Raw genomic sequence first — 16,122 nt, 5'->3', positions numbered from 1 at the left:
ATTTATTTTGCATTCGGTGTGGTTGCCTCTGAGGCCTTTTTTCGTCTCCTGTTTTTTTAAAGATATCTTTTATTTCAACTGTAGTGTTTTCAGCTTCCATTATTGCACACAATGGTTAGACAGCTGCTCTGAATGAATTTCAGAAAATCTTGTTTATTTGTATTTTTATGAGGGCCTTTAACATTAACAACAATAACTATAACAACACCACCCACAACAACAACACAATAACCACGAATATTTATGTATTTATTTTGTTGCTTGTTTGTTAAGTAGACACAAATCCTGCAGTAGTGGTGATGAATGTAGCAGCTGGTGTTAGTGTGCACGCTTGCAGAATTCTGCTTGGTTTGCTGGGGTGTTGCATTGTCTGCAGTTTGGTCTCTTGTAAAGAATTGGTTCAAAGAAACAAGAAAAAAGCCTGAGGCCCCTGTTACCCAGTTCCACTGCTTTTGTTCCACATTGCCAACTCCATTCTTCTCGTATTCTTTGTCTGTGGATTGACTGACAAGTTTTAACAATGCTTGCAGTTGAGAAATGCTTCATGTGCAGTTTTAATTTAATTTTATTTTAAATTTCTTCACTGGTGTAATTGAAACTAGGGGTAAAACGAGTCATCATCATCATCATCATCATCATCATCATTGCCAGTACCGCCTGACTGGCCCCCGTGCTGGTGATACGTAAAAGTACCCACTACACTCTCGGAGTGGTTGGCGTTAGGAAGGGCATCCAGCTGTAGAAACTCTGCCAGATCAAGACTGGAGCTTGGTGCAGCCATCTGGTTCGCCAGCCCACAGTCAAACCGTCCAACCCATGCTAGCATGGAAAGCGGATGTTAAATGACGATGATGATGATGAAGAATGTTAACTTTTCTATGCCTACATAAGTTGGGCGGAACATGTAGAGACAAATTTTCTATGGCTGGATGCCCTTCCTGTCACCAACCCTCACTTGTTTTCAAGCAAGGTACTATTTCGACATGACCAGACAGGTTTCCACAGAATATTTAAATGGAAAACAGACATTAAAAGTTGGTGATGATAATAATAACGATGATGATGATCTAATCAGTGTTTTCAATCAAATGCTCTTTATCAAGAATCCTAATCTTGGATGTGTACATGTTGTATAGTGAAACTGTACATCTCTCCCAGTAAAAAGTGGTAGTAGCCAGCCATTATAAATAAACCAGTAGGGAGAAGAAAGTTAGAAGGTCGAGAGTATGTGTAGACTGTGTTGATAGTCGTGTCTGTGCTGATATAGTAATCATACTGTGATACTCAGTCCAACCTCTTGAGGATAATAACACTGTGACTGATGTGGGGTGGGGGTCGTACAGTGCCAGATAGAACCATTCCATTGATGACATTGGAATATAACAATATCTGTCAGAGTGACAACTGTCTGAAGGACAGATGCAACTATGGCAAAAGGCCGCTTTACAACGGTACATAACACCAATTAGGATTTGAACTGCCAACATATTTCTAAATTGAGAGTAAATATTCTTATCATTTTGGCCACTGGTACATAGAGATGACACTAACAGTTCAATAAATTGTACTCAAGTTAGGTGCAGAAGTGGTTGTATGGTTAAGAAGCTTGCTTTGTAATCATGTGGTTTGGGGTTCAGTCCCACTGTGTGACACATTAGGCAGGTGTTTTGTGTCTTTTATTATGGCCCTGGGTTGACTGACACCTTGTGAGTGAATTTGGTAGATGGAAACAGTGTGGAAGTCTCATGTATATGTGCGTATGTGTGTGTGTCTTTGTGTCCGTGTTTGTCCACCTCCATGGGCATATGGCGTAGTGGTTAAGAGTGTGGGCTATTAACCCCAAGATTCTGAGTTCGGTTCCAGGCAGTTACCTGAAGAATAATAATAATGACTGGTACCCATGCCAGTGACATGTAAAAAGCACTGTTTGTGCATGGACCTCATGGAGGCAGTGACAGGTGACCAAGACCCTTGGCAATATACTGTGCTCGTGTTGACCTGTCAAGCCAAGTGAGACCATAGTCATGGCTGATGGTAGTATCAGGTCAATGGCACCCGTGCTGGTAAAAAACACCCATGTAAAAAACACCCACAACACTCTCAGAGTGGTTGGCCTGAGGAAGGGCATCCAACCGTAGAAACGTTACCAAATTAGACCGGAACCTTGTGCAGTCCCACCTGGCTTACCAGTTTCCACTCAAACCATCCAACCCATGCCAGCATGGGAAATGGACGTTAAATGATGATGATAATGAATCAAGGGTGGTGGGTTAATATGGAAAGGCTTAAACCCATTTTGTTTTGTTTTATTTACAGGTCATGGTGGTGTGATGGATAAACTGTGCTCTGTTCAAAGTAAATTATGTTGTCTCTTTGAAATTGCTGTGACAAATGAACCAAGCAGCAAACGTGCTAACCAGTTGTACATGGTGTCAGCGACTGACCAGCTGCGACCTGATGCTAAGGAACATAACCTAGAGACTGCTCTTCTGACAGAGAAAGTCGATGGCACATGTGCTTACATTGCTGAATTCAAAGGTAAATCTATGTCTTCTTTTTTTATACCTCTCTTTCTATATCTCTCTTCCCATCACTCCTGCTCTCTGTCTGTCTATCTGTTTGACTGTCTCTACCCCCATCCCATCCTGACATAGCTGTGTGGTTAACAAACTTGCTTTGCAGCTAAATGATTTCAAGTTCAGTCTCATTGCTGGGCACCTTGGGTGAGGGTCTTCCACTGAAGCTCCAGGCTGACAACGCCTTGTGAGTGAATTTGATAGACAGAAACTGTGTAGAAACAAGCCTGTCAAATATATATATATATATATATATATATATATTATATATATATATATATATATATAATGATAAATCTCAGAGCGAGTTATAAACAGTAGCGGTAACACATCGTGACGCATATTTGCCATTTGAATATGGCTAACCCCTAAGGGTGGATGCTACTGTAGTTTGTAGCCCCAGGAAGATATCTCCTCCAGTGTGTCTATAGCCAGCTGGAGGAGATATCTTCCTGGGGCTACAAACTACAGTAGCATCCACCCTTAGGGGTTAGCCATATCCAAATGGCAAATATGCATCACGAAATATATATATATATATAATATATATATATATATATAATATATATATATATAATGATAAATCTCAGAGCGAGTTATAAACAGTAGCGGTAACACATCGTGACGCATATTTGCCATTTGAATATGGCTAACCCCTAAGGGTGGATGCTACTGTAGTTTGTAGCCCCAGGAAGATATCTCCTCCAGTGTGTCTATAGCCAGCTGGAGGAGATATCTTCCTGGGGCTACAAACTACAGTAGCATCCACCTTAGGGGTTAGCCATATCCAAATGGCAAATATGCATCACGAAATATATATATATATATATATATGTATATACTGTAAATAATAATAATATTTTATAAACTTTAAGTTTATAAAATATTATTATTTACAGAATTGTCACTCATTGCAGAAAATGCATATATCATCATCACCATCATCATTTAATATTTGTTTTCCATGCTCGTATGTGTTGGACAGGTTGACAGGAGCTGGCAAGCTTGAAGGCTGCACCAGGTTCCAGCTGTCTGTTTTGGCATGGTTTTTACTGCTGGATGCCCTTCCTAATGCCAACCACTTTACAGAGTGTACTGGGTGCATTTTATGTGACACCAGCACAGGTGCTTTTTATGTGATGGCAGCACTAGTGCCTTAGATGTGGCTCCACCTCTGCTGCTTTATACGTGGCCCCAGTATGGGTGCTTTTTATGTGGCACCAGCGTCTTAAATGTGGCCCCAACATGGGTGCTTTTTCTGTGGACCCAGCATGGGTGCTCTTTCTGTGGCCCCAGCATGGATGCTTTTTATGTGGCACCAGCACCAGTGTCTTAAATGTGGCCCCAGCATGGGTGCTTTTTATGTGGCACCAGCACCAGTGCCTTAAACATGGCCCCAGCATGGGTGCCTTATACATGGCCCCAGCATGGATGCCTTTTACATGACACTAGCACCAGTGTCTTAAACATGGCCCCAGGACCAGTGCACTTTACGTGGCATCAGCGTGGGTGCTTTTTACATGCAGGTACTTCTGTCAGTTTATTCGACCGAACACTTCAAGGCAGGGCCCTAGCAATGTCTGTACACTGTAATGCCTAAAACAAGCAAAAGATCAAAAATAAAAGATAAAAGCACACCAACGCCTGTGTGCATAAACATGCTAAAATATGTATAACAACGTTTCTGGGAATTGCTCATAAAATAGCTTCTCTGAGGCATGTATGAAAGCAGTTCCTGTTCTAATTCCGTACCCTACTCCTACCCTCTTAGACAGGGGTGGGTCGGTGGGTCTTTCTCTTTCATTTCTTCAAAGAAATCTCTCCCTCTTTCTTTCATTTTCTACTTCCTTTCTTCAAGATTTTTTTTCTTCTTTTTGTAAAACAATTGACAATGAGCCTAAATGCTTAAGTAGTTGCTGAACTTACTTTTCTTAAGTTTTCTCAATTTGAAAACAACTCACTGTGTGCAAATTTTCTCTTTTCCATTTTTAATTTTTTCTTTTTTTTTTTTCTTTTACAACCTTTTAATTACACATGTGTAAATACTCACGCATATGCATGTTCAAACCCTTTACCACTCCTTGTAATTTGCCCTCATCGACCCTTGCCTCTCCCCCATCATGTAAGTCTGAACCAAGCCTTTTATTACTGTTGGCATAAGAGCCTTTATTTTTAGTAGCCTAGTGTAAGAAGTTTATGCACTTTTATCACGTTCCAGTTTTTCTTCCTCTGTCTCTCATCATCATTATCATCATCATCATCGTCATCATCGTCTTCATCATCATCGTTGTTGTTGTCATTATCATCATCATCATCATCATTGTCTTCATTATCATTATCATCATTATCGTCATCATCATCATTGTCTTCATCATCATCGTTGTTGTCATCGTCATCAACATCATTGCATCATCATCATTGTGTTTCATCATCATCATTGTCATCATTTAATGTTCATTTTTTTCCATGCTAGCTTGGATCAGGTGGAATTCACCGAGGCAGATTTTCTACAGCTTGATGCTCTTCCTGTTGCTAACCCTAACCTGTGTCCAAGCAAGCTGATATCATATTTAATCTCACAATATAAGGACACAGATCATGTCGTATAGCCAGCAGGAGATGATGTCTCCTGGAGCTAAATTACAGCAACATTAGTCCTAAACTAGGACTGCCATGTTATGTTGGTAAACAATCTTTACTACAAAGTACTGTTGCTGAACATCTCATGTTGTGAGATTTAAAAATAGTAATTTTCTGCTTTTACTTGTCTGGACATGAACTCACCGGGAAGCATCTGACAGCATATGAAATGTTCAGTAGGGTTAGGGTTAGGTTTAGGGTAGGTGACAGCCATAGCTAACAGTTGCATACTGCCCTTCTCTTCCAGATTGTGAAAGCTTACCATAATGTTTAATCTAAATACAGTGAAATTATAAGACTTCATTTTTTTATGGGCACATATGGGTTAAATGTTGATGAAACACTGTCAGTCAACATATTTATCGTAGGAGCTTTTAAGCAATAGGAAAAGGGCTAACATCATATGGCCCCCAACTATGAGATGTCTGGGTGACAGGAAGTGTAAAAAGCATTGACAGATGTAATTTCTTATGTACATGTCAAGAATGCATCTATATGTCAGAAGAGTTTTTGAGTATGAAGCATATTTGTGCAAAGTAAATTAAGTGCAAGAGTGGTTGTATGTTAAGTAGCTTGCTTACCAACCACATGGTTCCAGGTTCAGTCTCACTGTGTGGCATCTTGGGAAAGTGTCTTCTACTATAGCCTCGGGCCAACCAAAGCCTTGTGAGTGGATTTGGTAGACAGAAACTGAAAGAAGGCCATCGTATATATACACACACACACACACATATACATGTATGTGTGTGTATATGTTTGTATGTCTGTGCTTTTCCTCCTACCATTGCTTGATAACTGATGCTGGTGAGTTTACATATCCGTTAACTTAGCGGTTCGGCAAAAGAGACTGATAGAATAAGTACTAGGCTTACAAAGAATAAGTCCTGGGTTTGATTTGCTCGACTAAAAGTGGTGCTCCAGCATGGCCACAGTCAAATGCCTGAAACAAGTGAAAGAGTAAAAGAGTAACTTATAAAAGAGAGGAAACTTCTTTGGAGGGATTTGATCGACTAGAAATAGCATTTAAATCTGCCTCCACATTAATATAGAAAGGACACCTTGAATGATGTAATACCAGATATCTTATATATTTTTTTTTTGCTTGTTTCTGTCATTTGACTGCGGCCATGCTGGAGCACCGCCTTTAGTCGAGCATCGTACAATCTACCTTTCACTCTGAGCGAGAGGCCGTTTGTCACCTGTAGGGGTAGAAGCTTTCTGAACTTTGCCTAGGCTAATCTTATTCTGGTGGTAACACTCTCTGAGCATCCACCCCCATTACAGACTTGGTCACCTAGGTAGCAGAAGCTATCAACTACTTCTAGTTTCTTCCCCTGGCATGTGATGGAATATATATATATATATATATATATATATATATATATATGAGTGTGTGTATATATATATTATATAAATATATGTATATATCTGTGTGTGTGTGTCTTTGTGTCTGTTTGTCTCCCATTGCTGTTTGACAACTGATGTTGGTGTGTTTATGTCTCCATAACTTAACAGTTCAGCAAGGAGAGACTGATAGAATAAGTACCAGGCTTAAAAAAAGAAGATAAGAACTGGGGTTGATTCTTTTGACTAAAAATTCTTCAAGGCGTTACCCCAGCATGGTCGCTGTCTAACAACTGAAACAAGTAAAAAGATTTTAAAAAATGAATAAAAAAAAAACCCAAACTAATGTTGGAATTAATAACAACAGAATCATATGTTTTCATACAAATTGGAAGTTACAGCAGATGGTTGTCTCTGAAGAGAGATAGAAAAACAGGATACGTTAGCAACCAAGCAGAAGGAATGGTGCAGATAGAATAAGGGAACCAAGGATCAGTTAACTAATAGGTACATTAATATGCTAAGAATTATTAAGGCGGCGAGCTGGGAGAAGTGTTAGCACACCGGGCGAAATGCTTAGCGGTATTTTGTCGGTCTTTATGTTCCAAGTTCAAATTCTGCTGAGGTCGACTTTGCCTTTTATCCTTTCGGGGTCGATGAATTAAGTACCAGTTGCGTACTGGGGTCGATCTGATCGACTGGCACTCTTCCTAAAAATTTCAGGCCTTGTGCCTAGAGTAGAAAGGGATACGTTTACATATGAAGGCAGCGAGCTGGCAGAAACGTTAGCAAGCTGGGTGAAATGCTTAGCAGTGTTTCGTTTGCCGCTACATTCTGAGTTCAAATTCTGCTGAGGTCGACTTTGCCTTTCATCCTTTCGAGGACGATAAATTAAGTACCAATTATGCACTGGGGTCAATGTAATCGATTGGCCACCCCACCCTTCTGCCCCCAAATTTCGGGCCCTGTGCCTCGAATAGAAAAGAATATTTAAAGCAATCTAGGGTGATGAGCTGGCAGAAATATTAGCACACCGGGTGAAAAGCTTAGCAGTATTTCATTTTTACGTTCTGAGTTCAAATTCTGCCAAGGTCATCTTTGCCTCTCATCCTTTTGGGGATGATAAATTAAGTACCAGTTGTGTACTGAGGTTGATCTAATCATTTGGCCCCCTCCTCCAAAATTTCAGGCCTTGTGCCTAGAATAGAAAAGAATATGCTAAGAGTGTAGAAAGACTCATACAAACAAAGCAAAGAAATGGGTCAGTTACAGGAAAAACGGTGGTGAACCGCTGGTGGCGGAGTCATTAGGATGTCGGACAAAATGTTTAGTGACATCTAACCTGCCCTTATGTTCTGAGTTCAAATTCCACTTGGGTCAACTTTGCTGTTCTTCCTTTTTTGAAGTCGATAAAATAAGTACCAGGTGTGTACTGGGGTCAATGTAATTGATTGATCCCTCATTCGATATTGCTGGCCTTGTGCTAAAATTTGAAACCAATTATAGAAGAAAAAATTAAAAAGTTTAAAATGTGATTCCTTATTTTTGGATAGCAGAATATTAAGAGAGGTTTGTTAGTTTTCATCTTTTACTTGTTTCAGTTATTGGACTGTGGCCATGCTGGGGCACCACCTTGAAGGGCTTCAGTTGAAAAAAATTGCTCCTTGTATTTATTTATTTATTTTTCTTTGGAGCTGGATCTTTTGGTCTCTATTGCCAAACCTCTAAGTTACAGTGATGTAAACAAACCAAAGCTGGTTTTCAAGCAGTGTGGAGAACAAACACAACGGCACACACACACACACACACAGATATCATCATCATCATCATCATTACCATCACCATCACCACCATCATTTTCATCACTGCCACCGCTGCCACCACCACCACCACCATTTTTTTTTGCATGGTACCAGGTGCTTTTTATGTGGTGCCGGCACTGGTGCCTTTCATGTGGAACTGGTATGGGTACTTCCAGTGTGACGTCGGCATGGGTGCTTTTTACTTGGCACCGGCACAAGTGCTTTTTTTATGTGGTGCCAGACTGGTGCTTTTTATGTGGCACTGACTAGGGTGCTTCCAATGTGACGCTGGCACAGGTGCCTTTCATGTGGCACTAGCATGGCTGCTTCCAATGTGACACCGGGATGGGTGTTTTTTATATGGCACCAGCACAGGGGCTTTTTTTATGTGACACCGGCACTGATATTTTTTATATGGTGCCAGACTGGTGCTTTTTAAGTGGCACTGACTAGGGTGCTTCCAATGTAACGCCGGCACCCTTTTACTCTTTTACTCTTTTAGTTGTTTCAGCCATTTGACTGTGGCCATGCTGGAGCACCACCTTTAGTCGAGCAAATCAATCCCAGGACTTATTCTTGGTATGCCTAGCACTTATTCTATCGGCCTCTTTTGCCGAACCGCTAAGTTACAGGGACATAAACACACTAGCATCAGTTGTCTAGTGATGTTGGCGGGGACAAACACAGACACACACACACACACACACACACACACACACACACACACACACACACACATATATACGATGGGCTTCTTTCAGTTTCTGTCTACCAAATCCACTAAGGCTTTGGTCGGCCCGAGGCTATAGTAGATGACACTTGCCCAAGGTGCCTTGCAGTGGGACTGAACCTGAAACCATGTGGTTGGTAAGTAAGCTACTTACCACACAGCCACTTCCAATGGGTACTTCCAATGTGACTCTGGCATGGGTACTCTTTACATGGCACCAGCACAGGTGCTTGGTATGTGATTCCACCACGAGTGCTTTTTACATGGCGTTAATTAAACCTGGGTGGGATTAGAACTCAGAACATCACCTTGTATTATTTCAGCCAAAGCTCTGTTAATCCTGCCACACACCCACCATCATTGTTGTTGATGAAAATAGTAGAAAGTAACGAGATACCGTTACCAGATAAGGAAGGTATAAAATAGTTAGACTTAGGTGGCTAAAAATAAAATACTTAGGTGTTACAGATTTGGATAAGATTAATGAAACTTGCATAAAAGAATTTATTTAAACAGGAATACTTTATAAGGTTGAGGTTATTGTTGAAATGTGAAGTAGTTGGTGGAAGTAAGGTTAGCCAATAAAATATAGGAATGGTATGTCTGTTCTGGTGTGCTGGGAATAATTTCAGAAATAGAAAAGGTGCGGGCGTGGCTGTGAGGTAAGATGTTTGCTTCCTAACCATTTGGTTTTGGGTTCAGTTCCACTACGTGGCACCTTGTTGGGTGAGGGTCTTCTACTATAGCCTTGGGGCTGATCAAAGCTTTGTGAGTGGATTTGTTAGATGGAAACTGAAAGAAGCCCCCCAGTATATATACTATATATATATATATATATATATATATATATATATATATACGAGCAGAACCCACCCCCTCGTCCAATGGACGGTGCTGATTCATATCTGCTGAATAAAAAGCAATCAGTGTTTTCTTTTCATTAAAAGATAATTAAGCATGCCTTTATTTCAATAAAACTTTTGGTTTTGTTAAACGAAGCTAAGGCAAAAAAAAAAACTTCTTGAGAAACCAAATAGTCTTTCCTTCCTTCATGCCAAGTTTGAAGAAAATATCTCTTTTGCATCTTACTTTTTTGGTCTCTTAAATATACTGCATTTTGTGGCATTATTTCAAGCCAGCCGGCTTTCTTTGCACAAACTGCACATGCATTTTTCTTGCATACGCATAGTATCAATCGCAATAGCTGATGAAATTGTGCATACAAATGCACATTCCCACAGCTTTTTCGATTGCATTCTCACCTGGAATTGATTTTTGTAATTCTTTTCAAGACTTATACACGCCCTGATACTGTCGGTATCTACATATCAAATTTGAGCGCAATTGGATGGAAGATACCTGAGATTCTAGAAGCCACACACACACACACACAGACAGAATGGATTTTATATAATAGATATATATATATATGTGTGTGTGTTTGTGTGATATATATATATATATATATATATATATATATACATATATATCATCATCGTCATCGTTTAACATCTGCTTTCCATGCTGGCATGGGTTGGACTTTGGATGGTTTGACTAAGGTCTGGCGAGCCAGAAGGTGCACCAGGCTCCAATCTGATCTGGCAATGTTTCTAAAGCTGGATGCCCTTCCTAACATCAACCACTCTGACACACACACATATACATATATATATGTATACATACATATATATACGATGGGTTTCTTCCAGTTTCTGCCTACCAATTCCACTCACAAGGCTTTGGTTGGCCCGAGGCTATAGTAGAAGACACTTGCCCAAGGTACCACACAGTGGGAGTGAACCCAGAATCCTGTGGTTTGGAAACAAGCTACTTACCACACAGCCACTCCTATGCCTATATATATATATTTACATACATATATGTATATATATTTATATATATGTAAATATAGCTATGTGTGTATGTAGGTGTGTGTGTGTATGTGTGTAGTCTAAAACCTTGCAAGTACCCATAAAAAAATAGCATTCCTCCTCAAGATTCTGCTAAAGTTCTCACAACCCTTCTCTTATCTTCTTCACTAAACTCATTCCTTTTCTTTTATATTCTTCTCATTTTCTTCTTCCCATTTCATTCATCCTCTTTATCTCTTTCTCTTACGTTTTTTCACCTTCGTCTTTCTATTTTTATCCCATAAATTTAGTTGGTTTTTGGCAATTGTTTTCATCCATTTTGCCTATTTTTGTTTATTATTAATTCTTATATATTTTTTATTCATTTTTGATTGTTTGCTTTTCTTTTATTTTTGATAATTTTCTCTTTGTTTAAGTTTGTTTTTTTCTCACATTCTTTGTTTTTATTTGTTTGTTTGTTTCTTTCTTCCTCCCTGTCTTTATCCATTCTGTTCAGCCTTTTATCTTCCTCTCTCTCTCTATCTCTCCCAGTCTCACTTCTGTTTGTCTGTGTGCCTGTCTGTCAGTCTGTCTGTCCGATTGTATGTTTGTCTGCCTGCCTATATGTTTGCCTGTCTGTCTGTGGCTCTGTCTCTCTCTGTTTATATGTTTGTCTGTCTGCCTGTATGGCTGCCTGTGTGCCCTGTCTGTCTGTCTATCTACCTCTCTCTGTGTCTGCCTGCCTGTCTCTTTTCCCCCCTCTCCCTCTGTATCTGCCTATATGTTTGTCTGCCTGCCCTACCTGCATGTCTGTCTGCCTGTCTATCTACCTCTCTCTGTGTCTACCTGCCTGTCCCTGTCCCTCTTCTTCTCTCTCTTCCTCTTCTTTCTTTCCCTCTTCTCTCTCTCCGTTTCTCTCTCTCCCTCTTTCTCTCCCCCTTCTCTCTCCCTCTTCTTTCTCTCTCCCTCTCCTCTCTCCTTCTTTCTCTCCTTCTCCTTCTCCCTCTCCCTCTTCTCTCTCTTCCTCTTCTCTCTTTCCCTCTTCTCTCTCTCCTTTTCTCTCCTCCTTCTCTCTCTCCATCTCTCCCCTCCCTCCCTCCCTCCTCTCCCACTCTCTTTCCTTTCCAGTATCTACCATTCTAGCATTCCTCCCACACCATGGCTTTCCTATGTCTGTTAAAAGTCAGTTTAGTACAACTAAAAAATAACAATAAAACACTAATAACAATGAAAACAACTCCCCCCCCCCCCGTCCTTCCCGAGCTAACATCTTCTTCCACCTGGATGCCAATGGCAGGTGTTTATTCCTCTCTTGGTATTTATTGGTTTTCCTTCTGCTGTTGGAATCTTTTCCTTCTAAATTCATTCACCATTCAACCACTAGGACACCATTTCTTTGGGGGTTTTTTTCAACTCAGACATTTATCATTTCAACATAAATTGTTATTCCTCTTGCTTCATAAAATATTTGCTCCCTGAGACACAAAAAACAGAAAAAAGATATAAGTAGTGGCAGTGGAGGTGGTGGTGGTGGTGGTTGCAGCATCAGAAACACTGATGATAGTGATGATAATGATGATGATGACAATGGTGATGATGATGATGATGATGGTGATGATGATGAGGATGATGGTGATGGTGGTGGTGATGATGATGGTGCTAGTGGTGGTGGTTGTGGTAGTGGTTGTGGTGGTGGTTGCAGCATCAGAAACAGTGATGATGATGATGATGATGGTGATGACGACAATGACGATGGTGATGATGATGATGGTGATGGTGGTGGTGGTGGTGGTGGTGATGATGGTGATGATGGTCATGATGATGATGATGATGATTGTGATGATGATGGTGATGGTGGTGGTGGTGGTGATGATGATGATGATGACGATGACGACGATAATGATGATGATGGTAGTGATGGTGGTGCTGATTATGATGATTCTAGTGGTGGTGGTAGTGGTAGTGGTTGTGGTGGCGGTCATGGTTGCAGCATCAGAAACAGTGATGATGACAATGATGGTGGTGGTGGTGTTGGCGATGGGATGATGATGATGATGATTATATATTATCAAAATGATGTTGGGAGTAAAAATTTGAGACAAACGAAGGAAAAAAACACAGAAGACGAATAACACCCTCCAGCCCCCAAACCGTTTCCCCAGATCAGATTCATTCTCTTATGAAATGAGATTCTGGAACTATTTACTGTCCTTTTGCATTTTGCATACATTGGCCCCGCTATTTATGTGTGCGTGCATGCATGTGTGTGTGTGTGTGTGTGTCATACCATGAAAAGGATTGAACAGTAACGATAAGGAGGAACCCAGTATATATCTTAAGAAAAATTTGTAGGTATGTGGTACTTCGTTATGCAAATACAATATACTATAAGTGTATAGTATACTTCGTAGTAGATTGTGTTTGTATAACAAGATACCATGTACTTACAAGTCATTAATATTTCCATACCAGTTCCAGGAATGTGTCTAATATGTAAATTAAAGAGTGGCAAGCTGGCAGAAATGTTAGCATACTGGGCGAAATGCTTAGTGGTATTTTGTCTGCCGTTACGTTCTGAGTTCAAATTCCACCAAGGTCGACTTTGCCTTTCATCCTTTCGGGGTCAATTAAATAACTACCAGTTACGCACTGGGGTCAATGTAATCGACTTAATTCCTTTGTCTGTCCTTGTTTGTCCTCTCTCTGTGTAGCCCCTTGTGGACAGTAAAGAAATAGGTATTTTGTCTGCCGTTACGTTCTGAGTTCAAATTCCACTGAGGTTGACTTTGCTTTTCATCCTTTCGGGGTCGATAAATTAAGTACCAGTTATGCACTGGAGTTGATATAATCAACTTAATCCCTTTGTCTGTCCTTGTTTGTCTCCTCTGTGTTTAGCCTCCCCCCATGTGCAATAAAGAAATGAATATTTGTCCTCATCTTGTTTGTTGTTAATACGTTTTGGCTTATATACCCTCCAGCCTTCATCAGGTGTCTTGGGGAAATTTCGAACCTGGGTTCTCATTCCTAAGGTATTTTTTGATGTTGTTGTTATTATTATTATTATTATTATTATTGTTATTATCATTATTATTATTCAGGTCATTGCTTGGAATTGAACTTGGAATCTTGGGGTTAGTAGCCTGCGCTCTTAACCACTACGCCGTATGCCCATGGGCATACGGCGTAGTGGTCAAGAGCACAGGCTACTAACCCCAAGATTCCGAGTTTGATTCCAGGCAGTAACCTAAATAATAATAATAATAATAATGATAATAATAACATCGAAAAATACCTTAGGAATGAGAACGCAGGTTTGAAATTTCCCCAAGACACCTGATGAAGGCTGGAAGGGTATATCAGCCGAAATTTTGTGTTGACAACAAACATGATGAGGACAAATATCCGTCAAATGTAAATAATGTAAACAATTTATATAATTCCTCATCTCTTAAATATAGAACTGTGTATTGGGGTCTAGTCAAAGGGAACAGTTGGTGGCGGGAAGTATAAGTAAAACAGAGGGAACTGAAGATGGTGTATATTTCTGTGTATGCCTCTGTGTGTGTGTGAGAGAGCGTTTGCCTCCAGTGCTAAAAAGTACTTTTGACAAAACAGGTCATGTCCAGTCAGCCATGTCAGGTCATCAGCATCCAAACAGCTGTGCTTGGTCGTCTCATTGCGACCTGTTGACAGCCTACTGGACTGAGCCATATCTGAGATTCACAAATACAGCAGTGTTTTGTCTTCTTATGGCATGAATTTCTGGCTGCCTTCTTAAGAGATCATTCATGTCTCCATTGAATCGTACATCTGTTGCTCTCTGAACACAGTTTACTGTCATTTCGTAAAAAGAAGGAAAAAAAGGAAAGAAAAGGAAAAAGAAGAAATTTGTGGCATTTTACTAATTTTTGAAGTTTATGTTAGTCTTATGTTAATCACTCCTCATTTTAGAAAGTATGCAACTGGTGATGGTGGTGGTGGTGGTCATGGTGGGGGAGGAGGGAGATTTATTATTGACGTTAGTCCTTATCATGAATTGGGGCTTCTGTAAGAGAGGGAGGGGAGATTGAGAGAGGGAGAGAGAGAGAGAGAGAAGAAGAGAGAAACAGATAAATAAGGAGAGGGGGAGAAAGATTGAAAGAGAGGGGTTTGAGAGAGATAGTAAGATGGATAGAGAGAGATAGATAGGTAGAGAGGGAGGGAAAGATTGAGGGAGAGAGAGACGGAGAGAGAAACAGATAAACTGAGAGAGAGAAAAATTGAAAGAGAGGGGTGCAAGAGAGAGAGAGAGATAGTAAGATGGATAGAGAGAGATAGATAGGTAGAGAGGAAGGGAGTGATTGAGGAAGAGAGAGAGAAAAGATAAACAGATAAATGGGGAGAGAGAGAGGGGGAGGAGAAAGAGTGAAAGAAAAAGAGTGAAAGAGGAGAGAGAAAGAAAGAAAAGGAGACTGGGATAGAAAGATGGATAGAAAGAGATTGATAGGTAGAGAGAGAAGGGAGAAATAGATAGATAGATGGTTAAAGAGAGAGGGAAAGAAAGAAGGGAAGAGAGAGGGAGAGAGAAAAAAAGATGGATAGATAGATAGAGAGAGAGAGAGAAAAAAAGATAGAAAAAATCAGATATATCATCATCATCATCATCATCGTCATCAACGTCTGTGTTCCATGCTAGCATGGGTAGAAGTAGAAAGAGAGAGAAAGAGAAAGAAAGAAAGAAAAAGAAAAGAAAGAAAGAAAGAAAGAAAGAAAATGGTTTGAGAGATACATAGAGAAAGATAGAAAAAGTCAGTTATATATCATCATCATCATCATCATCATTTAACGTCTTTGCTCCATGCCAGCATGGATAGAGAGAGAGAGAGAGAGAGAGAGAGAGAGATAGAGAAAGTGAGTGAGAATGCGTGTTTCTTGTTGAAGAAATAGAATTGGTGAGTCTTAAATGGAAGAGTTTTAAGTTAGTTTCAACATCTCTCAGTCAACTTTTGATGAAAAAAAAAAATTATTTCAGGTCATCATTAAAAGAGGTAAACTATTTTCTACATTATTACTTCGTACCAGTCCATACCAGTTCATAGTAGTTCATACCAGTTCATACAGAAGGCTCATTGTGGTCTGCTGTTTTTTCTTAGTATCAATCAGGCTAATGGCTTTTTTTTTTTCTTAAAAAAAACTCTGTG

The 16,122-nt window shown here is 40.0% G+C and overlaps 1 protein-coding gene across 2 annotated transcripts in view; it reads left to right on the top strand.

Annotated features, from left to right (window-relative positions):
• LOC115213984 (uncharacterized protein C12orf29 homolog) overlaps positions 1 to 16,122 on the top strand; it is a 155,954-nt gene that overhangs the window by 18,844 nt on the left and 120,988 nt on the right. For both annotated transcript variants that reach the window (XM_029782994.2, XM_029782993.2), the window contains one exon: positions 2,317 to 2,538. In XM_029782994.2, coding sequence (XP_029638854.1) covers positions 2,331 to 2,538 — 208 coding nt within the window. In that variant the 5' untranslated portion in view covers positions 2,317 to 2,330. The remainder of the gene's footprint in view (positions 1 to 2,316; positions 2,539 to 16,122) is intronic.

The sequence above is a fragment of the Octopus sinensis genome, linkage group LG7, assembly GCF_006345805.1.
Source record: "Octopus sinensis linkage group LG7, ASM634580v1, whole genome shotgun sequence".
Lineage (NCBI taxonomy): Eukaryota > Metazoa > Mollusca > Cephalopoda > Octopoda > Octopodidae > Octopus > Octopus sinensis.
This window is presented reverse-complemented; position numbering and strand designations above follow the sequence as displayed.